Raw genomic sequence first — 25,435 nt, 5'->3', positions numbered from 1 at the left:
AACTGCTGACACACTATCCACAAAGCTCTCGAAATGTGCTTTTAGAAAAGGACTCATGTCACTAGACATATTTTCCTTCACTTCACAATTAAAATAATCATTTAAAGAATGCATTCTCACTGTATTAATCAGTGATTCTCTGTACAAACTCTAATAAGTAACAAAATCCTTAAAAGAAAAATGTCCTCATGTTTGATGTGACTAAGGTTCTGCATATATAGCACTTGTCCAATTAAGTCATACTGACTGGCTGATTTGAATCACCTGACAACTTCACCAAGGACTTCATTTTCAAATTAATGCCTATTTGTTTTATTTCCTTTATTATTATTATTTTGGGCCTGTTTTAATTTCTAGAGTTCTTCCATACTGTTCCATGTATTAAAAGTGGAATTCTAATTTAACTCATTGCCCCGAAATCTTTCAATGCACATTTCTTCTATTTAATAGAGAATAGACAATTTTCCCTCACACCATCATCCACCTCCAATAGTAAATAAATACACAAATAAATAAAATAATAGGAGTTGTTATTCCAAACCTAGCCACTTCTATTTGTGTGACTTACTGCTATGAAGAGCTGTGGGAAAGCTAATGAGTGCCAAAGATGATCCTCAGCCCTGGTCCATAAGACAAATGCTACTTCTGGATAGTTTCTATCAATACTTGAACCAGATCATTTAGAGTCGTGTGAAAAGTGGAAGCTTCTCTACATGAACAACTATTGGATTCACAATTCCAAGTTTAAAATTCCAGGTCAATATATACTGATACTTAAAAAAATAAAATAAAAGGCAAGGGAATAAAGCCCTTGTCACATCATGTCACATCATACCAAGGTAAATTGCAGCAGCAGCCACTTAAGTAATCACCTTTCCTCTCCACTACAGAAGAGCTTAAAAAACAAGCACAAACTCAATCCTAGAGAATTTAATTAGTCAGGACTGGGGCCCGGGTATCAATTGCCTTAAAGGCTTCCAGGTGATTGTAATGTACAGTCAGCTGAGAACCACCACTTCTTGAGGCCCCTTCCTGCAATCTATCACGGCACACTGCTGCACAAAAACATTCAGAGGGGCCCAAGGACCTCCTGATGACACTCACGCTGCTTGGCCTGGCACTCAAAGGTCTCCACAATGTGGTTTGGTTCCATGTCTCCCACTTCAACCAAACTGGCTTAATCATAATCCCTTAAGCACATCATTCATAATTCTAGATTCTAGTCCTACAACTGTTTTTGTTGTTATTGTTGTTGTTGGCGGACAGGGTCATCCCTCCAACTGGAATTTACCTCTCCTACTCTTCATTATTCAAGTTTTAGTTCAAGTTACCAACTCTCCACAGAGTACCGAGTGCTCTGTCTCAGAAACCCCTGAGACGTTCCCTGCTTGTAGCAACTTATCTGGTATTTGGATGTCTAGCTACCACTTGTACATGCTCCTACTCCTCAACGAGACTGGAAGCTTTGGGGAGCACCAACAGGGCCATGGACGACTGTATACCTAGACCTTACACAAGTACACAGTAAATGTTTGTTGTCATTAGTATTGATAAAAAGGAAAAACATTTCAGCATATAAAACTCAACTTGCTCAAAATGTGTTCTTTTTTCTCCACAATTTACTTGGCCAACTTTCCTTCTATGATCCAAGTATTCATAAAAACTACATTTTTCAAAAGCTGTTTCTCATATTGCAATCTACCCATCAATGTATGTGCCTAGAGTTACTGGCAATTTTCATTCATTTTAAACACCTGAAACTTTTGAAAAACTTTTTTTTTCCATCTTACTATAAGAACTGAAAAAGGTAACTTTTTTCAAGCATTTCATATATTTTCTCAGGTATATTGATTTAGCAGGGTTCCCTCCCCGCCACTGTCTCTTAATAGCTTCAGAACCAAAAAATGCTGTTTTAAGGGCTGTTATAACAGCCCATTAGAAGTGCCTGTGCCTAATTTAGTCTTGCTGCTTGTCGAACCTGCTTACTATGCCAAAAGGTCAAGAACAAAAGCTAAATCACCAAGCATTACCACATTCTACTGCCTTAAAAGTGAAAAAAGGCTCAGATAAGAAAGGTTCTGAGTAAAATGGCCTTTGGCCCCGATATTACATACCAAGGCCTGTAACAGTAATGACAAGTACGTTTACCTTTGTAATTCGCTGTTATCAGACTAGTAAGATTATTATTAGTGTGCTTCACATGAAACACTCACTCTTTAAATTTCACTCCTGAAGAAACTAACGTCCAGGTCTAGTAAAGAGAAACCGAAGACGGACTTTGGGAAACTCGGCAGTTCCACCATCATGCTCAGTCAACTATACTAACAAACTCGACTACTAAATTGGCACCTGTACGTATCCTCCCCTCCTCCACTAGGCTTACAAACTTGGGACTGAACCAAACTTAAGGAAACCCCCAGGATCTGGGACAAATGTGTTTCCACTTGGCACCGCCTCCTAAGACACCTCCATACACCCCGCTTTCTGGCTCAGATTTCATTAACGTGAGACCGGTCTGATTTCCTCCCCCGTCCCCGCGCCCAGCACCCCCAGTTCTAGGGCCCCCGAAATTCGAATCTCTGCCCTCTTCTTACCCAGGCCTGTACGCCTCATCCTGCTAGAGGAGCGGGAGAACAGGCAAGCGGAGCAGTGGGTAGCAAAGGGCCAGAGGCCACCCGGACCGCGTCCTAGTTCCAGGGCCCGGCGAAACACCAACTTCTTCCCGCGAAACGCCACGACATCAGTGGCGTCTAAACATCGCGCTGGTTGATGGCGTCACTCAAGGCGCTTATCGGCGCTCTGCGAGGCGGCTTGAATGGCATTCTGGGAAATGTAGTACCAGGCTGAGGCCGGGAGCCTGGCAGGGGCGTGGTGTGAGCCTGGCTCCAGGAGCTGGCGGGGCTTCCGGGAGAGGAGCGTGGACTGCCGCGTGTGACTTCGGGTCTGGGGCTACGCCCCCTGGGGCTTGCTCTCAGTTGTCCGACCCCGAATTTAACCCAGTAGAACTGCCCTTCCCAGACCTAGGGAGGATGACTAACTTCTCTTTCCCGATTCCGCCTCTCACTTCCTCTCACCTCGAGTTAGTTCAGGGAAAGTAAAAAAAACTTGGATAAAATTTCTGATCTCACACATATATCTTCTGAGACTGAAGATTTAGTTCCCTGTTACTGGATTGGTAGCATTTCTAGAGAGAACAATGGCTATTAGTTGTTAAGGGACAGAAGGAACCCATAAGGTCCCTCCCACTTAGACCTTTTTTAACTTACACGAAGGATACCGAAATGCTGTTTACGTATAGTAATGTGAATTTAAAAGTTGAAAAATTTGTTGGATGGGGTGGAGTGGTACTGGAATCGGGGTTAGTCCTAGAATTTCATTTTATCTCACAGGATTATCGTGAGGACTAAATGAAATAACTTAAAAAAAAATCTGATACCTAGTAGAGCTCAAAAACCTCTGGGTGTTTGCAGTTAGGGATAATCTCCATACTAGAGATTTCTGAAAATACTCTCTCCGGTCATTTAGTGTTTCCTCATAGTTTCCCAATATGAAACTGACTATAGTAGCAACAGAATAAATCTCTGCCCTAAGGTTGTTTTTGTAAAATACACACACAAAAAGTTTTTTAATAAAAGCTATTAACCTGGGAAATAAATTAAATCCAATGGCGTTTTGAGAGGAAAACACTCTTCATAAAAATAAACCACCCTCTCTAAAAACATTGGAATTAAGTGAAGATTGTATCAGAGGCAATTATTGCAAATAAACACTGAAGGTTCAGTAAGAGAAATGATGCCAAGGATTCCCTTTTTAACTTACAATCTGTGACAGTCCCTTCTTTTGTAAAAAGTACACATGTTCTATAATTGGAAAAATCATCTTCCTTAAGGAAGGCTTCCTCATATAATTGTAGTTTTTTAAATCTAATGTTAATTTTACCAAAACAAACCATTTAAATTACAAAAGTAGTTACCCTCTTATAATCTTCTTTCCTTACATGGTAAGGAAATATAATAATAAAATATAACTTAAAGGAAAAAAAATAAAGTAATAAAGGGTACCAAGAATATAACTCAAGACAGGCAAAGCTGGTTTATATTGAGCTTATGAGCTAAAAATCCAGAGTGTAAGTTTAAAAAGCTAAAGCTCTAATCTGTTCTTAGAAACAATAATCAGTACATACATATAAACTAAAAAAAATGTGCAGTATACAGTATGTATGCATTTACATGCAATATAATGTGTATGTGCAGTTGGATTGTAATAATTCTACCTAATAAAAACTGAAAAAGGAAAAAAAATTAAAATAAAAATCCAAACAGTTGTTTATTACTTCCATTGCCAGTCTCAAATAAGGATGATCTCATCCGAGAAGATTTTGCATTCAAAAATGAGGTGGAAAGATGGATTTAATGCATAGAAAAATAATTATCTGATGTGCCCACAACTGACATAGAGACTAGAGGGAATTCATTTTTATCATTTTCTATTTTTCTTTTCTTTTTAAAATTTAAATCCCTAACTCTTCTTACCTAACAAAGATTAATAATATTCTTATAATTAGTAAAAATGAGGCACACAATTCCAGCTGAAGAGACTTCAGCAGAGCCAGCTGTGTGAGCTATGGAACCCATTGCAAAATGAAAATGCAACACTCCTCATTTGAAAAGCAGGAAAAAAAGTGCAACTGAAGGTAGTAGAAAATAAAGTTTTTTCTTTTGTCATGATCTCTCCCCATCAACTTGTCATGGTGTTTTATTTGCTATTTAATGTCCTTCTAAGTAAAAAAAAAAAAAAAATTTAATTATTAGCATGAATTTCACTCTTCAGATTGTGCAGTGACACAATTTTAAAAGCAAACATTTAACTCATATGGGAAATCGCCAAAATTACACAATTCAAATTTCATAGTTCATAAATGAGTATTTTTGTGGAAATGGCACAAAGTTAACTCAACTGTTTTTATTCAGCATCTTGATATGCACTGTATCAACACTTTACCTTCAGCTTACTGATAAGTTAGGGGGAACTGAAAAGAAAAGGAATTTTGGGTTGCCCTATTTTTCCCTTCCTTAGATGTCATCAATTTTCATATAACTGGCTAATACAAAAAAGAGCATGATAAGATTCCTTGGATGTTTTCTTTTTTTGGCAAAAGGAGTTCTAGTTCAAGAACATGTGGTCTTTCAGAGCCCACACTTACTCAATTGCAGACTGAATACACTTACCTTGTACTCACTTTGAGTTTTGCTGAACTTCCATGCATTGAGTCCACTGGAATTCTGTGCTCGTGGGGCATCGCAGATGTTGCATGGGAATGAGGTGGCAGGGAACGATAAACATGCAGACTGCACACATCTCCTCTACTCATATGGATGCTCCACAGTTCCACTAGACTTCATTTACAAAACACAAATTCAAAGATAAAATAAAGAATGTCAAGACAGTGACCACAGAGCATTAAGCCAAACATGGTGTTCTTCTAGCCAAGAGTCCTATGCATCTGCAAAGACTGCACACCAGAGAACCTGGTCCTAGTCTGCAGGGAGAAATCTTCCAAGGTAATGGGGACATACTTGGTAGAGGAAAATGAAGAGAGTGAGTGAATAGAGAGGACAAATATATCCACGGGGAGAGACTGATCAAGGTGAAATAACTGAGCAGTGAAAGTAATAGGGAAACAAGAAAATAGAGTATGCATGTGATGGCCTAAGCAAAAGGAAAGAAGGAAGGAAAGAGGTTTTAGGTTGCACTGTTCTCCCAAACCACCACACAGCTGGTTTCTGTCTCAGTAAGTGGTTAATGAACCATAGATGAGTGAAACTCTTGTGACTTGGCATGTACAGGCAGTAGAAAAAATTTTCTCAAGGCGGGCTTGATCCCAGAAAACCTGCATGATAGGGTGTGATTTCAGGAATGAAGCTTTTTCTTGTGTTTCATTCCAAGATGTTTCATTCTTCTGGCAATTTTGATGTATTTCTAAGACCTCATTCTGGGAAATGACTCCTTCCTTAATGTCAGTTAATCGGGAGCTTTGATTTTTTTTTTTTTCTGAATATCTGGACCCAGAGGAGAGCAAAATTTCAAAATGGGTACTTTGCATAGGCTGCCTTTTAATATTCCAATTTTAGAGACATCTTTGACACTTCTAAAACATCATTTTAAAGATAATAGGGTTAATTTCCACTGTTTAGAAAATATTGGTGTTGTATGTTTTAAAAGGCTCTGGATTACCTCTCAATCAAGACTGCTTTAGTCAAGTTGATAGTCACTTTGTTTTAATAGCATTTATTATTCAAGATGTATCAAAATTACCTATTGATACATCCCGTATAAAGGAGAAATGAAACACAACTTAGTTGTATTTGCACAGCAGAGTTAGACAGTTGGACAGATGGTATTTTATTACTCCACTCACTGACTTGTTTTTTCCCAATAGTGCATATTAGTTATGTATATATGAGAGACAAAACATTTTAACGAGTTTTTCAGGCAATGAAATATGTTATCTGTTTTTATGTAGGAGACCTTCACCTAATTTTTTGGCTTCATTACCCACAATGGTCTTACCACTCTTGATTTCTAGAATTGGGCCAAGACTATATCACAGATGTATCCAAGTTGTCTTATCTCAGTTTGCCTTAGTTTATTTACACAGAAATACTTTGCAGCCAGAGACCCAAAGATCCAATTTGTCACCTTGCCTGTTAAATCTCACAGTTATCTGAGATGGTAAAATTTGTATATGTTCAATATTTGGGTCTTTTTATTCCTACAGAGTGAATTTAATGGTTTCAGAGCACTAGATAGCATTAAAATGATTTAATTATTGTACCAAGAATCATTGTTGTTTGACATCCACATTCCAGGAGGATCAAATCAAGTCTGGTATTTGTGCTTTTGGTGACTTATTTCCTGTATCTGATTTATACTGACTTCTTCTTGATTTGCTTTATTGTACATCATCATATCAACAGATCTCAGCTTCGATATACATCTAGCCAAGTGTTGATGGAGGTGTGGAGCGACCAAAACTCCCAATGCTGCTGATGGCTGTGTAAATTGGTATGACCACCTTGGTACTGTTTCACAATACCTACTGAAGCTGAAATATACACATGTGCCCATGAACCAGCACTTCTGTTCCTAGGCATATACTAACAGAAAGGTGTATAGACATACACAAAAGAATGGTCATAATTGTACTATGCATAAAAGCTACAAACCAGAAACAGTGTAGTTGTCCACTGACAGAAAAAAATGGATAAATAAACTATAGTAAATGTGTACTTTAGAATTCCATGGAATGAGTAAAAAACCTCATAGAGCATACAACAGCAGAGATGAATCTCACAAATATAATACTCAGTGAAAGAAACTAGATGGAAACAAATGCATTTGGAACATATGATTTCATTGATATAAAGTTCAAAGACAGGCAAAACTAACTTAGATGTCAAGAGTCAGGAAATAGGCTGCTTTTAGAATGACTAGGAGGTGGCAGAAGGAGCTTCTGGGACACTGGTAATGAATGTACTGCATGTCTATTTTCAGCACATTACATAGAGTATTAATCTTGTGAAGTCATTAAGCTGTCCACCTATCATTTGTGTACATTTTGTATGTATATTTATGCTATGATAAAAAGTTGACTAAAAGGAAATCCAGGATTAAGCTGCTTCTTATGTCTATATGGAGTACAAAATAAACAATGCAAAAGTTTAGAAAAAAAAAAAAGAAAAAAATTAGTAAGGCTTGGGTCTCACCTCAGACCAATTAAATCAGCCTAGGGACATAATATTACTGGAACTGTCTTGAAGAAATCAGCAGATTGTACCAGACAAATGCTGGATGACAGCGATGTGTAGAGCTGGTTGTCAATAAAACGGTGATCTGAATGTTGTAAATTGAAAGACTGTCCTTGCCTGTCATCGCTCCCATAATTAAAACCATGGTTTTTTCCGCTTTCTCCAATCTGTTCGACAACAGATGTCAAACGATGTCTCAATCTGTAACACACTCCTGGTTAGGTTCCCTGGGAAGCCACCTCCAAGCTGGGGGTGAGCCAGCAGGAAGTTCTCTGGACAGCGCTGCTGGGATGGGCTACCCTGGATGAAGGGAGGAGGTTGAACTGAGCAGAGGGAGAAAAAGCTGAGCTGTGATGCAGTCATCCTGGGGACACAGTGAGCACTGGAACTGACCTGACTCTTTAAAGTTATCCCTGATGATGATTAATTAGATACGGGCTGCCTTGGGGAGTGGGTTTGACCTCAGACTAGAAAACTGAAGGCAATTTCCCCAGAGGGCTGATGGCGGACGGCTCGTAGGGAAGTAAGTGCTTCAGTCCTGAAGCAGCTTCATGTCTACCACTCTTCTTTCAGCATGGGGCCAGCCCCTCAGGACACAAGTGCCTGTGTCGTTTCTCACAGGACGTTTTTGGAGACACTATGATTTGACTTGAAGAACCACAATGGAACAATTATCCCAGAAGAAAACATTAAAATTAATTAAATAAAGCCTTGATGCAAAGAAATTATCGGTCATAATAAAGAAGGAAGACTAAGGGTTTCACAACTGGGACATAATTGGAGGTCTGCAGCGTTTCTTCTGGGGATATGAGTACTGAGTTAAAATAAGATTTCAAGAGATACAGAGAGAGAGAGAGAGAACCTACAAAGAGAAGCAGGTGTGATACAGGAGATTTGTGTGTGTGTTTTCTCAGTGTGAGGATCAAGGTGTACAGTTTGGAAGGTGTGCACAGAAAAGAAAGTTTATTTGGATATGCAGGTCTACAGGAATCATCAAAGCTCATTAATCACAGCAGATACACACTATTATATATAAAATAGATAAACAGCAAGGTCCTACATACAGTACAGGGAACTATATTCAATATCTTGTAATAACCTATAATGAAGAAGAATATGAAAAAGAAAATATATATGTATGACTGAATCACTATGCTGTACACCAGAAACTAACACAACATTGTAAATCAACTCTACTTCAATTAAAAAAAAAAGGAACTCTGCAAAAAAAAACTGCTCATTAATCATTATATCCAGTGAAACAGGCCTAAATTTTCTTTATCCCAAGAGTCACATTCTTCTCACAGAGATAGTGAGCAAGGTGGAAGTAGAGTCTAGGACCTACTGCTTTGGGGCAAATAACTTAAAAACCAGCAAAATTTCCCCAGAATATGTGAACAAGTTAATGGAAATTCAATTATCTGGAGACCTGGAAGGGACTTTCAGTATCAGTCCATCCAACCATCTCATGTCAAAGATGAAGAAACCAACGATTAGGAGGAAGTGACTCACTCAAGTTCTGTGGCAAATGTACGGTAGAAATCGGGGTTACCTACCATTCAGATGTCATTTCTGGCCCAGCATTCTTCCCTGTGGTACCACACCAGCTGAGAGGGCCTTGAAATCTTCAGGGAAGTTTCCAAACTGTCATAGGCCCTCAAATCTCTTCATTTCAGAGGCTCTATCCCACCTCAAAAATATTCACATCCAATACTCATTTCACTATCAAAACACAAAAAAAATTTCATTAAGTAAGTATTTTACATATACAACTTTTAAAGGATTTTTGTAATTTACTTTCACATGAATTACTTAGACTAAGAGTAACCCATGCAATTGACTATGATGAACTGACAATCTTTCATGGTCAGAAATACTTTGGAAACCAGAGTATCCAATTTACAAACTGCTTTAAAAGGTAATTTTTTTTAATGAACACTAAAGTTACCAATGAGTAAAGCTGGCATAATTTTACATTTTTTGCAGGGCTTTTTGTTTTTTGCCCTTTGGAATGGACAAGTAGAAAGACAGAATTTCAAGGTGGACATCAAGGAATCCAGTTGCACAGAGTAGAGCCTGGCTTCTTTGTGGAAAGCCTTGATGCAGCTAATTTGGTCCCTCTGGGGCTATGTGATGTCTTCTCCCTGCATCTCTCACCCACTTTACTCTTCTCTCTGAACATGGGATTCCCATAACTGTTCCAGAATGAAAGCCTCTGCCCCATGTTCCTTTGACCTTCCAGTTTGATCCCTGTAGCAAACTGTTTCCCAACCTCAGTGTTCTGGAAGAGAAAATCTGGTCAAACGTGGGTAACAGGTCCATTCCTGGTCGAGCCAATCAGTTGAGGCTGAGGGATAGGGATTTCAGACCTTTGGGCAAAGCAGATTCTCTAAGTGGACACAGGGACAGGGGAAAAGATTACTGATGAGTACATTAAAGCATGTGTGCGATATGACCATTTGCATAAAAGCTCTTGATCTCTGTGGTGAGCAATAAAGATTTCACAGAACAGTTTAGGGCTATATGCTCACTCACATCACTGAGGCCTTTATCACTGGCCGTGAAAGTTATCTTTTGTTAGGGCAGTGATTTGTGCTCCTAACCCAGGTGAGTTTGGCCATGTACCTTCCCTCCTGTTTATTTTATTGAATTTTCTTTATTGGGGTTAGAAGACCATCTTCTTCTGGGAGGCAAGGATAAGGACCTGATCTTGTTTGTAGCACAGAGTTCCTTGACACTCCCTGCCCTGTCGTGAAGGTCAGGTTTCAGTTGTGACTTCCACACAGACTGTCAGCATTCCCTCACATGTCTTTAGTAACCCGTCGTGAGTGACAGAGACTCAGAAATCAAGTCAAATCCTCACATTTGAAGGAAATAGGGCATTTCATTCATTTCAATTTCTTCTGTAGCAAGTGTTTGCTTTTTTCTTTTCCATATAGGAAGACCATTTCTGGCATAACAATGGAGTCATAATTTATACTCTTTGCAGTTATAAAGTCAATGTTACCTTTGTTTCATTGTTCACCCACCTTTAAAGCTGTTATTGCCAGACGGGAGACACTAGGAATTCGTTTCTTCTCTTGCCAAAGTTTTCCCCCTGACTAAAATTCTCTATAAATAGGGCCTCAAGGTCAGAAACGTAGTCTGAGCAGTAACTATTAGCAAGGACTGATGTGGAAATAAGAAGTCTTACAGAGAAACTTAGAAAAATCGATTTCATAGGAGTAGGGGAGAGAGAATCTGCCTTCACGGCCCAGCCCCTCAAACTGTATTAAAGTGTTAATACGGCACTTCCGGGCCCGCAGCATGGATGCCTAGTTCTAGGCTAGCGTGCATTTTTATTCCTCAATTAGAAAGCTTTGAAAAGATTTTAAAAAGTGTTTTTTAAATGATAATGGGTTACATAAATATTCATGATTTAGTAGTGCTCTGAAATCTGGATCATTTAGAACTTTCTCCCATTAAATCTTTTTTTTTTTTGCATACAGGTGCCATCCATTAAAGGGATAGTGGCCAATGACATCCATCACGCATGGCCATGAATATTTATCTGGTGCCTTATCCCTGGACTGGAGAGACTGGGAAAAGAGTATAGGAAGAGGCTTTTCTTCTGTACCCGGGGACTGGTATCCTTCCTCAGCTCAACTGAAAGAATTCAGTCGGTTGGTCTTCAGGTGAGGCTTCATATCCCACTAATATTGTACTAGGTGAGGGTTAACTGAACTGATGAAACAAAGTATCTCACATATTCTAATGTTAATAGAATAATGGAGTGGAGTTGGTTCAAATTTTGCTCAGTGTCTGTGTGACTTAAGAGTCACTCACAGGCAGCGCTCTGAAGAACTGTCAGTCTCTGCTAATACCAGCACCATCCTTTCCCCTCCCCTCCAAAACCAACCCAGTGATCTGCCAATGCAGATGCCACCGTAGTTGTATCTCAATGAACAGACGTGAGAGAATCGGGGTAGATGGCGAACAGCCAGCCACGTGTACTTAAGCACAACACTACTGACATCCTAGTCTATCCCTCTAGGCCTGGCCCCTTTCTTTTCTTCCAGTAGCTTATTCCTACCATTCTTTTGAGCATTTCTCTTTGGATACCCCCTCATCAGCTCAAATTCAATCATTTCCTCTCCAAAGCAGCTTGCCTTTCTGATGTTCTATCTTTGTTAATGATATCATTAAGCCTCAAAATTGCTGAGTCATACGACTTTTCCCCACTTTACAACAACATCAACCCAACTGCCAAGCCTTGTTGAAATGTCTTTTGGATTTGCCTCTTTCTTTCCATTTCAAAACTAACAACATCAGCATATAAGTTCCAAGCACCTCAAATCTTGCTGCGGCTTCTTAATTTCCTTGCTTTCAGGTCTACTCCCCTCAAATACACCAGATTAAAATTTCCAGAACTCTAATTTTGTCTTACGACTATTTAATGGCATTTGATGAATTCTGCATGGTTGATTGGGAGGAGGAGTGAAGAGTTACGTTTTAGTTCCCCTGAAGTCATCTGGAGATACCCTAAGGGTGGTGGCTATGTACCGTCTTCAGTGGTCATGCTTTTGAGGAACAGTGTAGTAGACATCTGAATCTTTCCAGCACTCTATTAGTATTTTGTCATTCAATTTATATCTCTATTTTAACTGTAATTAGTTTTGTGGATGGTATGAGATAGTAAACAAATTGTATTTTTATTCCTATATGAAGACCCAATTTTTCCATTATCATTATTATTAAAAATAGTTCTTTCCCCCTTCCCCCAATTCTTTCTCCTGCACCAAGCACCTCTGTACCTGTTGCCTTTTTGTAAGCTCTCTATTTATTCCACTGGTCTATTCTTGTAACCTTGTTTCATAAATACACTCTTAAATAGGTTTATAATAAGACTTAGCATTCAACAAAACAAGTTCCCCTACAATGTTCTTCTTCGAGAACGTCTTAACTATGCCCCCTTTGCATTGCCATATAACTTTTAGAAACAACTTGTCAAGTTTTCACTTAAAAAAAATCCTATACGTATTTTGACTGGGGTTGCATTGCATTAGGGGAACAATGATGCCTTTACAACACAGAGTTTTCTAATTCTTAAACTCAGTGTATTCCTCTAATGATGCTGGGTTTCCTCAATTTTTCACAACAATGTTCTATAGTTTTCTGTGTAGAGATCTGGCAAAATTTTTGCTAGATATATCCCTGTGTATTGATATTTTTGATATTATTATAAATGGTATCTTCCTTGAGAATTTCATTTTTTAACTGTTGCTGGTATTTACAAATGAAATAAAAGTAAATTCTTACAGATGATCCACTGATTCAAGCAAATTATCTATAAAAAGTAGACAATTTCTTCATTTATAATCCCTAATCCTTTTTCTTGTTCTATTATTTTTTTCTTTATTGTACTGGCTAAGATCTGCAGCACAGTGTTGAACTTATTTCCAAAATCAGGGTGATAACTTTCAGCATTATAACATTAAGTATAAATGTGTTTTTAGATACTTTCTATAAACACTGTCAGATTCAATAAGTTTATATTCCTATTTTGCCAAGAGGATTTTTTAAAATCACTAATGGTTATAGGATTTTATCATATTCTTTTTCCAAATCTATTAAGATGATCAGCTTTTAAAATCTTTTAATGTGGTGAATTAATTTTCAAATGTTAGACCAACTCTGTTTCCCAGAATAAACTCAACTTGATCATGATCTAGTATTCCTCTTTTATACACTGTTTACTTTGATTTGACAACATTTGTTAAAGATGTATATTTGTGAGGGAAGTTTGTCTTGAAATTTTCCCTTTATTTGTGAGGGAAGTTTGTCTTGAAATTTTCCTTTCTTGCTAATGACTTGTAAGGTTTTGGAGTAAAGGTTATGCTAGCCTAATTCCTTACGTATTTGGAAGAATTCATTGGTGAAGCTATTGGGGTCTGATGATTTTTTAACCTATTTTCTTAAAAATATTCATTATGGTTTACTAGTGTATGGGTTCATTATCTGAATCACCTGTGGGTCTGTTTATATTGTCTTTTTTCTCTTTTTAGTCATTACTCTTGTTTCTTAGCATCTTCATTAACTCTTAATTGAATTACAGAGTATATGTAATGTCACTTCATAAAATTTTAAATGTTTTTACTAAAAAACCCACACAAATTCAGCACTCTCCATCTCAGTATACGATCTGATGCAATTTTCTGGTTTGTTCAATGCTTTTAAAGCACAAAATGAGCTCTGCTTGGAAATATGCATGGGCCTGAAGCATCAAAGATTCAGGCAAACAGAGGAGAATCTCAGGAAAAATTAAAATGGAGTAAGTTAGTATAAAGACAGAGCATATCTATTATACATTTGAAAAGTAAAATACAAATAAAATTGAAATCTGTACAGGTAAAATAAAACCATTCTGGAACTGACCCACCACAAGTTTCTGAACTGGTTCTTTTACAAAAAGAATGGACTGATATTAGCAAACTTTGATTAAAGTTTTAAAATCTAAACATAACAAAAATCCAAAGCTTAAAAATGTATTTATTTTCTCCACTTTTTGGTGAATCTAACAGTTCTTTTAGAAACTAATTATGAAACGTTTCAAATAAATGCAAAATTAAAAAACTCTTTCACGAATATCCTTAAGGTGAAAGTATAGAGCAAAAGTAGTTATTTTCTCCCCAAATGCCCCACAGGACTTAGTCCACTTTTACAGAACATACTTTTTATTTTTGTATAAATGCCCAGCTATTTTAAGCTATATTTGACATGCTTAGATATTCTAATTTCTGGGTGTGGCAGAGAGCGGGGTGGGAAGGATTCTGTTTCAGACAGGAGAATTTGTTTTGATGCCACTAATGAACTTCAGCTGTAAAGTGGACCCGTGCTTTTGTGCACACACTCCCACAAGGTAATTGTAACACACTGTGCACAGCTTTAGTACGATGGGATGGCAATATAATGGCACAAAAGGCTTCTGCTCCTGTTGCTACACCCTCCATTGCCAGAATCTCACATTACACTTCTTAAAAACCCATTTTGCTCAAGAAATGAAATCTGTTTACCAAGATATAATTAGAAATTAATTTTTTGCTAAAACATTTTGTACAGGCAGGCTTATTCCCTTCTTATTTGGTAGAAGTATAAAAAGTTTTAGCTTTGAAGGCTTTTCCCTTTTTAGATTTTTTTGTAAAATTTTTAAATGGAAGATATTTGTAGAGGGTAAGAAAAATTAGTTTTTTAAGTTAAAAAAAGTGATTTAAAAATAAGGTAATTAGCACGTTTAGCGTTAACGACAGAGAACAAGTATGGAGCACGTACAGTTGAGAAGCAGAATGTATTTTTGCCCCCAATTATATAGTAATATTAAAATAAAGGGTTAGAACTATATTTCCATATCAAATACCTAAAGCAATTACTTGTTTTACAATCTGTTTTTAAAGGGCAGTAATAAATTCTTCTTTGAACAAATTCCAATTTGTAACCAAAGCCAAGTTTAATGTGAACCATCTATTCACCTATGCCAGAATTGCAGGATTTCTATGGCCCACAAGAGATAAAAGGAGGGAAAGAAAAACTTTTTCCTAGTAATCCACAGAGGCTGCTTACCTCATGGCAGGAAAAGCAAATCATATCCTCTTAAAAAAAAAAAAAAAGCGAATAAACTAATCAAGACAAACTTACATCTCTAAGGCAGCCAGCCAGAATACTTTTCAGTGTTTCAAGTAAAACCAAAAGATGAAGGGAGGAGAAGGGAAAATACTGAATCACTCCAGTTGCCTGTAACCAGTTTATCACTCCAGTCATAAACAGATACGGAGAGCTTTTTAGTGGAATTACCAGATATTATTTTTTAAGAGATTTAATTTTATTCCAGAAGGCAGCTGTATCCGGTTAAGAGATTCTATTACTGATCTGCCCTGACTCCTAGAGCATAGCCCCTTGGGGCTCTCATTCCTCCTGCACCTGGGCCATTCCCCCCTGGTGAACTCAAAATTCTGTCTTCCTGGCACCATCTAAACACCGTGTTCTTTGCTTAAAGTTTTAGCCCTTTTGAAGCTGCTTTCTGCATGGTTTCTCAGAGCCTCTCACCACATTTGCACGAGTTAGGTGTCAGCAAGGTGTCTGCACTGAGGGCAGGTTATCTACAGAAGCGTGGACTTCCTTTTCTGCAGATCTCCTTTTTTCTGGGATCTCAGTCCTTCAAGCCCTGAGGCTCTCAACGCCAATTTCTAGCTCCCAGCCCAATGAGAAGACTACTGCAAGTTCCAGGCGACCACTCTCTGCTCAGTCACCATGCTTCTATGCGGTGCATTAGAAAATAATTTGCCAAGAAAAGGAATGACTGATTTGACTTCATAAAACTTAAAAACCTCTGCGTGCCAAAAAAGTTCAAACAAGTTATATCAGAAATTATATCTGTTTCTTAAATTTTCTTCATCTTTTCTATAGTAAACAGTTGTAGATGGGAAGTACCAGCCCAGTCAGGGACTAAATTTCCCCATCCCATTTGCCACTAGGTGTGGCCAATGAAGTATGAGTGAAAGCAGTGCATGCTAACACCCGAGCCAAGGCTTAGCAAGGCCAGTGCGCCGCCTCCATGCTCTTCTTCTACCTCCAGCCGCAGGTAGATGATCACAAAGCAGGAGCTGACAGTAAAGCCACAAGATCAAAGCACCTGGGTCTCAAAACCACTTCACTGAATGAGCCACCATAAATTTAGAGGTCTAGTCATTATAAACATTTAGTCTACACTGGCTAATACACACGGTTAAAAAATTATAAACTGAAAATAGACATTGTCCACAGGTACAAATTATTACAATCAGAAATGAGCTTTAAGATTCAGTTGATAAAGGGAAATATTTCAATAATTATTAGAATACAGGCAACTCTCAAAAGAAGGTATTAAGTTAACAATGATGTTTAAACTAACTACTGATATTAAAATCATGACTTAACAACAGGGCATAATATATAGCCTATGAGATTAGCAAAAGAAAAATTTTTAATTAAAGTGTCCAGAGCTGACTGATGAGAGAAACATGCTGTTGATGTTGAAATAAGATGTTAAGTGATTTTATGCTTTGAGGCAGAAATAACACCCTGACACTTTTCCCAAGGAGAAAACAAGTGTAAAAGGACGTAGCCACCACACTGTTCATTTCATCAATATTAAAAATATCAAAATAAAAGTAACATCCATGAGATTAACCATATATAAATTGTGCTAGCATCATAAAACTATGTTTATAACGTATTTGGAGTATTCTATGAAAAATTATTTATTCATATGTAAATATATATATTTAACGTGTGTGTGTGTGTGCGTGAGCATGTGAGTGTGTGTAAAGATAGAGAGACAGAAGAATCTGGAGGGGTATTTACCGGAATGTGAACAGTCATGATGGTGTTCGTGCTTTCATGCTTATGCCTCTTTGAAAGTACGTCGACTCATCATTATCCGCCAAAGTCTGTAATGTACATTAGGGTTCACTCTTGGTGTACGTTCTATGGGTTTGGACAAATGTATAATGATATGCATCTACCACTACACTCTTATAGAGAAGAGTTTTACTGCCCTAAAAATTGTATGCTTTTCATAATCAGAGAATTCTTTGATTAAAGCCACTATCTCTTTTTCATTAAAAAAAATGGACCTGGAAAATTGACCTATGTGGATAACTTTGTAGGTGATTTCAGGAGTTTCAGGCTGCTTAAGGGAGCCTCTGCTCCAGCACCAAGAATTGCATGAGACTCAGAACAGGAGTCCCTCCTGGCATCTTCCAAAGGGCAAAATAGATTAATTATCTTATGTACTAATGATCTTCCTGGGTGTCTCTCAGGACATTTTAGATGCCAGAAAGAACATATTTCTGCATTTCCATTTCCATGTAACATTTGCTTATAATGATAAATTATCCTTTAAAAATTATTCTTGTATTAAATAGATAAAAACTAGTTTGCCTGGGTAAGAAAGATGACATGCAAACTTTTCTTTCTCCTACTAAAAGCTCTTCATCTATCATGTAGCTTTCAAGAACAGTGACCTTTCTTCTATGGATATTTCTGGCAGAAATCTTGGAAACCTGAGTATAACTTTAAGCATCTCCAGCAATACATAAATCATTATTACAAAGTGAAATATTCACTTTGAAGTTGAGGGCTGGATATGTCTGCACATTATGTGGGTAAAAGTTTTGGGGTACGTTTGCTCTAGTGTGACTCCAGCATCTTTCCGGTGGCTTGTTTTTGTTTTCATTCGTCTGTTTTGCCAAAATGATAATCTTAGTTAATTTGTTTGCAAACTTATTTCTTCTGGAGACCCCACCTCCTTAACCCCATCCTCCTCTTTTATCGCATTCTTCTTCACTTCTTACTCAAGTCATGGTGTAGTTTGCTCACAGCAAGTGGGGCCTAAGAACTTTCCTAATGAATTCGTAAGAGACGCTGATGCTGCCCGTGCTGGGACCTCACTCTGGGAGTAAGTGGCCTAGCCCGTGGGTAGGCCAGGGGACTTCTGTCTGTGAAGCTGGACCAGCAGACATCCCACACCTTATAGAGGCTTCATCACTTACTGCTTTGTGGTTTATGGCCATCCTTAACCAGAGGCCATCACTGTCTTCAGAGCAAGATAACATGGCTCCTCATAAAGTCCAGCTTAGATTTATAGTAAAGTGATTGGCAATTAGGTTGAACAATCCAACAGAAATATCTAAGAGTATCTAGTTTTCTACTGTACAAAGTTAAAATTGCTTGATTTTTCTAAAATAGCCATAAGCCTTGCAAAAATAAAGTGACTGTAAACCAGTTTGCTTTGCTCTAAAATTTACTGCATAATTACTATCCTAAGAATGAATGTAAAATTCCCTGATGTTGTATTTCTGACAGAGTGACAGCAATTGCTTATAAAATATTTAATAATGTGCTTTAACAACTAGGAAAAACAACGTACTGAACACAAATTACATTTTAAGGAATGATTCAGTTTAATGAAAGATTAATTAATTAATGTATAGAGTTTAAAGATTGTTTTGAAGTCAGCCTTCACTTGAATGTTTCTGTAACTAAGAATGACTGTGGCAACAGTCTTGTGGAGGGTCCTGGTGGAAAGTTAAGTTATCGTCTTAAATCAACATGCCAGAGCTTGTGAGATGGACGAGGCAACACCTCAGTGACACGTGGTGGCCTCTTAGGCTGACTTCAGGGTGCAAATAGGATCTCTCTGTCCTTGATTCACCTGCCTTCTGTAGGGAGCAAGGCCTTACATTTCACAGTTGAGGGATCTGATGCTCAGCGTGGCAGTGATCTGGGACAGGTATCAGATTGCTTCCCACCCTCTGATAAGATTCCATTTGAAAGAGGACGGGGTGAGAGTCTAAGAGAAGAGCACAGCTCCAGGGAAAACGGGAAGAGAGAAAACAGAGGGAGAATGAAAACATAACTAGGCATGAAGATGCCAGGAGATGGCGGGGGTGCTTAGCTGGCAACCTTGGGCATTTTGAAACAACTAGTGTCTGGCTTTTGGTGACACTAAGGAGGTAATTAGGGTGGGAGATTAAGAACAGGTTTATTAAAAAGCATACAAGCTAAAATTAGGCAATTATGAACTCAAGAGAATATATAAACATGATGCATCTGTCTCTAATGAACAATACTTACAAGGTTCTGCTAATGTGTAACATGATTTTCTATAACTGAAATCATGATGTAATTATATTGGCTGGGAAGAGAAGGGGGAGTGGGCATATGTATGTAAAGGGACTATATCCACCTCTCATATCGGTTAGAAATATGAAAATAAATACAACATCACTAAGAGCAACCACACAGCTGAAAGTGTTCACAGTGATGGCTCTGCAGAGCAGAAACAGGGTGGGTGAACGGGGCAGGGTGCAGGTGCCTTTATAATGACTCGTTTAAAATATGTTCATGTATTGATAAAATGAGAAGGAACACCTTCAAATAAAGACTATGATGTTTTCTTTCTTTGTTTTGAATATTTCAAAGGTGACTTTTAAATTTATTCTGCTTTCACTTTTACAAAGAGACAGTTTATCCTTGATTCTTTTTCAAAAGGAAAAATTATCAACAACAAAATTCAATCAAATATCTTTAAGCCTAGGTGTTGAGTTCTAGCTCTGCTGCCTCACAGAACTGCATGAGCTTGGGCAGCTCACTGGGGCTTACTTCTCTGAACTTTACTTTCCTCATCTGTAAGAGTTCCTGTGAGGATGAAATACGATTATGCCTGCAAAGCACTTGGAAGTTGTCAGGCACATGAATACTTCAGCCCCTCCACTCTTTACCTGTCCCTTCTAGTTTTCTGAAACTTATGGCACACATACACAAAACAGCTTTTAAGTCCATGACTGTAAGTACAAAAAGCTCTTACGTGACTTCTTGGTATCATTAGCCATATTTTCATTGCTTTTAAGTTGATAGCAACTGTTTTATTATCTGTCTTATTACAATCTCTCTGGGTGCCTTCTAGCTTTATGGTCCTAGCTTCTTAGTCTCTTTTGATAGTTTCTCCTTTTGGAAGCACTTTTCTAGGGACTCTGATCATTCTGTGACTTCACGCCAGAGGACCTCATCTATTTTCATGGTGATAACAGCCACACACTGACAACTTCCATGTTTGTATTTCCAGAACAGTCCACTCATTGGACTTTCAGACATGTCTACCCAACTGCCTATCTGATATCTCCTTTGGGATAATTCAGACATATCTCAAACTCAACCCATCTAAAACCAAACTTCTAATCTACTTTGTCTGAATGTTCTCTTCCACTGTTTCCTAATTTCACGAACAGTATAATTTCATCCATCCAATTAACAAACCCAGAAACTCAGGAGTTCCTACACCTCATACTTTGGAAATTATATCCTGCCCAAACCCCAAATCCAATTTATCAACACAGACTAAGGTTTTTACATCCTAAATCTCAATCCTTCTCTCTTCCTTCACCACCAAGACCAGTCCCACTGTAGTCCATGCCATCTCACCTACACTGTAACAGCTTTCTAAGTATTTTACACATATCCCTTCTTGCACCATATATGCCACTTTTCAAAGAATATCCCAAATTGTCTGCCTTTTGTCACTGCCTCCTCCTCTGGAATCTGGACTTTTCAATGCATATTTTGTTGAATAAATGAGTATTTGTCTGGGGTCTACTTAAGTACTTACGAATCATATACATGTATTAAATGCAATTATACATATAAAATCTATAAAGCAGGACTTAGCAATGTTTGATAACATTGATGCTATTATTTTAGAAGTAAATCCCATCGAGTGTGAAAAGCTCTACTACATTTGGAGGGAAAACAAATTACATTCAAATGTATGGGGAAAATAGGGAGACAGGTAAGTTTGAATAGGAGAGGGTCAACCTTTTGACCCTTGCCTTGCTGTTTGTAAGCATTTCTGGATTTTTCGGGGTTTTTTGAGGGGTGGTTTCAGGGAAGTTTTTTTGGCTTACGTTTTTACCTTTATCCCTTTGGATTTCTGAAGTAGCTATTTAAGGTATTTGATGGCAAGGCAAAAATAATTTCTCCTCTGTGGTAAGAGAGAGAGCATGTTCATTAGTTTAAATCTGGGGAGGATTAGAATTCCACCAGCATGACGAGCTGGCAAACGATCAAGACCAACAGGATAAGGAATGACTGGAAAATACAAGAAAAGAGAAGGAGGAGCCTTCAACGGCAGGGGACAGGGTCCAGGCACCGGGCCATGTGAGAGGAGGGAGGAAGAATGTGAGTGTAGCTGGACCACAGGAGACCGCAACGCGCTGCACCACTGAGGGGCGAGTCTGAGGACCCACTTGAAAGCAGAGTTTATGGGAACTTGGAACCATTATTCCATTATGCTCCACTCTGAGCAGACCTAGAATATTCTACTTCTCAAGAGAAGCAGGATGTGGGAAATGTGTGTGGGAGTTGGAAGGAAATCCACAGACATGAATAAATGCTGAGGACATTAAATCTGTATGGGTTATTTCCACACGAAAATCCTGAGGTTTACAGAAAGGAAGATGAACTCTTTTGGAGCTAAACCTTCCTGTTTTCAGAAGAAACCTCTCCTAAAATCACTGATAGTAATCCTTAAAGAAGCGTTCCTTCAAAGTCCTTGTCTGGTAGATTCTATGGGGTTTGCTGAGGGACCTCTCTGGGGTGAGCGGAAGCCAGAGCTCTGTGCTGCGTCTGAAGAGCTGCTCGGTTAAAGGTGTTGTTCCCCGTGACATCCCTCTACATCCAGGGGGTTGGGCTGCAATGAACTTATAGAGCGTGGGATGATTATTGCTTATTTTGCTAGTACATTCGAGAGGCATAGCTGAGAGCCTTATGTTCTGGTTAGCTATTCGGTGAATCCAGAGGATTCAAGAAAATATGCGAGTCACAGAAAAAAAAATGCTTGGCCCAAATCTGACTTTTAATGATGTCTCTTTTTTTTTTTTTAATGTAAGTATATTATATTGCCTAGGATTATCTAGAAGATGGGAAAGCTTTGAATTCCTTAGTCTGGCTACACAGGGATCTTCTGGGCAGAGACATGGAATAAACCTGAAAAGGATGGGAGAAGGCAAAATCTGTAATGGGAGGCTGGTCACTCCATGAATGAGGCTCCTCATTTTCCTTTATTTTTAATTTCCATCTTGATAACATTTTTCAGTTTTTAATACTAGGACAGAATAGAATGACTTTTCCCACCCCCTCAGATTATACAGCTATTTCTATGTCTTTTCTGGTTGTATTAAGTTTCTGACAAGTACAATCCGACCAAGGTGCCATTTGCGGGACTTGGTGTAGTGTGGTGTCACACTAGGACAAGGAGAAGCGCGTGCTATGATGGAAGGCCATGCCACGATGCAGGGGATGTGGGGCAGAGGGGCCGGAGGCAAGAGGCAATGACCCACCCCTGGGACCCAGATGCCATTCTATGCCTTTTGGAACCCCTCTTTTCCTTTTTAGATAGCAAAAGAACTATTGTAACAGCTTTGCTTACTAAACATGTAGCCTCGGCCCTCCCGCCTGCAGCACAGAGCTATGAAATCAGACGCTGGCTGACTTCTCAGAGGCTGGCGGAGGTATAAATCCATAGTCTCAAATATTCTCTCTCACAGTCTCTCTCCCCTCCCATGTCATGTTCCTGTTGGTCTCTTCTCTCTGCATGATGGGCTCTTTATTTTTTGCTACAGCTTCCTCCACGTGCCCAGAGAAGATGGCCATTTGCAGCCACAGCCACATACCATCCTGGTTTGACAACCAGCAAAAAGAAAGCAGTGTTGTTCTCTACAGCTGCGTATCAACCCCAGGCAAGACTCTCCTTGGCCCTGCCTGCATTATGTGCTTATCTTTCTCCTCATTGTGTCCAGGGGGACGCAGTACTGGGATGGACCACTACTAAAGCATAACTGATATCCTGTCAGAAACATACAGAATGGAGGAAGTATTTTCCAAGGAATCAGAGAGAAGGTAAGTATGCTACATGGTAGAAATTACAGATGCTCCAGTTTGATGTGTAAGTTGTCTCCCATTAGAACTCTTCTGAGGCCAAATATCAAGGTAGCTTGTAAGGTATGTGACAACCTACATCCTACCATGATTTGATTAGTATGATGCTTAATTTTATGTCAACTTGATTGGGCCATGGGGTGCCCAGATATTTGCCAAATTCCCTGAGTAAAGCAAACTGCCCTCCCCAGTGGGGTCGGGGGGGGGGGTGGTCTCATCCAATCTGTTGAAGGCCAGAATAGAACAAAAAGCAGAGTAAGGGAAAATTCATTCTCTTTGCTTGACTGTCTTCGAACTGGGACATCTGCTTCTCCTGCCTTCAGCACTCCTGGTTCACTGGATCTCCTAGGTCTCCAGATTGCCAACTGTAGGTCCTGGGACTTCTTAGAGTCCCTAATTACATGGCTTTCACTCTCCAAATCTCTCTCTCTATATATACACACACATATTTATACACATATAAAATACTAGTCTGTGTTTTCTGCAAAACCCCAATTAATACAATTAGGGATATTCGGGCGGCAGAGGGAAGAAGAGATGCCTGGACTGCAAGGTCAAGGTTTGTCTTTTGGCTTAGCTTCCATTTGGGGGATACTCCCCATCTTTAGATTGTAGAAAATACACTGTTGCCTTTTGTGGGGTGACTATTGAGATATCTTTGTTTTGAGTTTATGCTTCCAAATGCAATTTTAGATATTATACCAAGCAAAAGAATAAACTCTACCAAATAGCATTCAATGCTGAAAATTTTTCACGCCTCCTATACAATGTGGTCTGATTAAAGTTCACATTGCTTTTCCTGAGAACTCAAGAGAAACGCAGAGAAGAAATCCAATGCATTAATATTCCGTGAATACCGAGGATAGGTAAATCTAGCAATCTCCTTTCAACTATGTGCTAGGATTAGAATATTATCATGTGGAAAAGACAAGTCTGATTTAAACTTATAACCATGAAAATGAGTAAATTATAAACTTGACAAACACACTTTCCCAACTTCTAAAAGATGTTTAGAAATGAATTCATAAGGGCATCAGTGGAAAAATAGAGGAAACACTCTTACCTTGTGACAGAATACGAGATAAATGACAATTCTAAAATGTCGCAGTGCCAAATTACCAAGACTTCTTTCATGACTTACCTGATTGTGTCTGTATAAAGTTTCTTATAAGATTGATCTGAGGATCAGATTTGGTGTCATTTCTAGAATTATGTAGGAACTGGTAGACTTGGCCACTTGATTTTTCCAGATAGGATGACTTGACTTTTTTTTTTTTTGGCCTAAAGGGGGAAAAAACAAACATTTTTTGGAGCTGTGGTTGCAAAATTAACCATATACCAGAAACACAGGGTGTTAATTTCCTGTTACAATTTTTAGAACATAGATATGCAATTTAATACTTATGATTTTTAGTTCACCAGGCTAATTACAATTTATATCAACGTACATTGTATTGCAGTTCTAATTGATAGGATACTAGGTAGAACACACTAATTTTGGTCATCAACTGGAATTAAAGAGAAAAATAAGCAAACCTTGAACTTCCTGAACGATTATGGAAATGGTGTCTAATAATAAATCTCACGTCAAGCAATTAAGCCAATCCAATCCATAAATTGGGGGATTATCTAAGTAATTCAAACTGGCTTGCCTTTAATTATATAAATGGAATTTAGGGATGGAATTTCTCAACTCAGAGTTGCACTCTCACCTGTACTGCCTGAAGTCATCCAATTACTTCCCCTTGAGCTCTATAAACCTGACAGAAGTGGGGTTCTGGAGGGCACATGTTTTCACTCAGTGGTTCAGACTCCGTAACACTGGTCTTATCAGCGTAACACGCTGAAAGAAAAGGCATCTTAAAATGTATACCAGTCCCCTGGACTGCTAAATTGACTGAATTTGATAGACTGCAAAACGTCCTTCCCATTTCCATATGGGGAAAAGATGGGAGATGACAAAACAAACAACAAAAAAAGCAGGGAACATAAAGAGAAAGTTCTCAGGAACCATCTGGGATGAAAACTTCCCTGACTGAAGGATTCTTTGGCTAGAAAAGTGAGTGGTTTCCATGTGCCCAAGACCCACGCCCATCCACAAACAGCCATGGTTAGTCTTC

General features: G+C 38.6%; 1 protein-coding gene across 1 annotated transcript in view; it reads right to left on the bottom strand.

Annotated features, from left to right (window-relative positions):
* The window catches only part of BET1 (Bet1 golgi vesicular membrane trafficking protein), a 49,050-nt gene extending 24,456 nt beyond the window's left edge, over positions 1-24,594 (bottom strand). The window contains exons 1-3 of the mRNA XM_074367480.1: positions 24,457-24,594; positions 9,365-9,530; positions 2,595-5,396 (exon numbers count right to left, since the gene is read on the bottom strand). Of these exons, the coding sequence (XP_074223581.1) occupies positions 2,595-2,613 (19 nt within the window). The 5' untranslated portion in view covers positions 2,614-5,396; positions 9,365-9,530; positions 24,457-24,594. The remainder of the gene's footprint in view (positions 1-2,594; positions 5,397-9,364; positions 9,531-24,456) is intronic.
* Between the last annotated feature and the right edge of the window lie 841 nt (positions 24,595-25,435).

The sequence above is a fragment of the Camelus bactrianus genome, chromosome 7 (genome assembly GCF_048773025.1).
Source record: "Camelus bactrianus isolate YW-2024 breed Bactrian camel chromosome 7, ASM4877302v1, whole genome shotgun sequence".
NCBI classification, from domain to species: domain Eukaryota; kingdom Metazoa; phylum Chordata; class Mammalia; order Artiodactyla; family Camelidae; genus Camelus; species Camelus bactrianus.
Note: the sequence above shows the minus strand (reverse complement) of the source record. Positions and strands in the feature narration are given on the sequence as shown.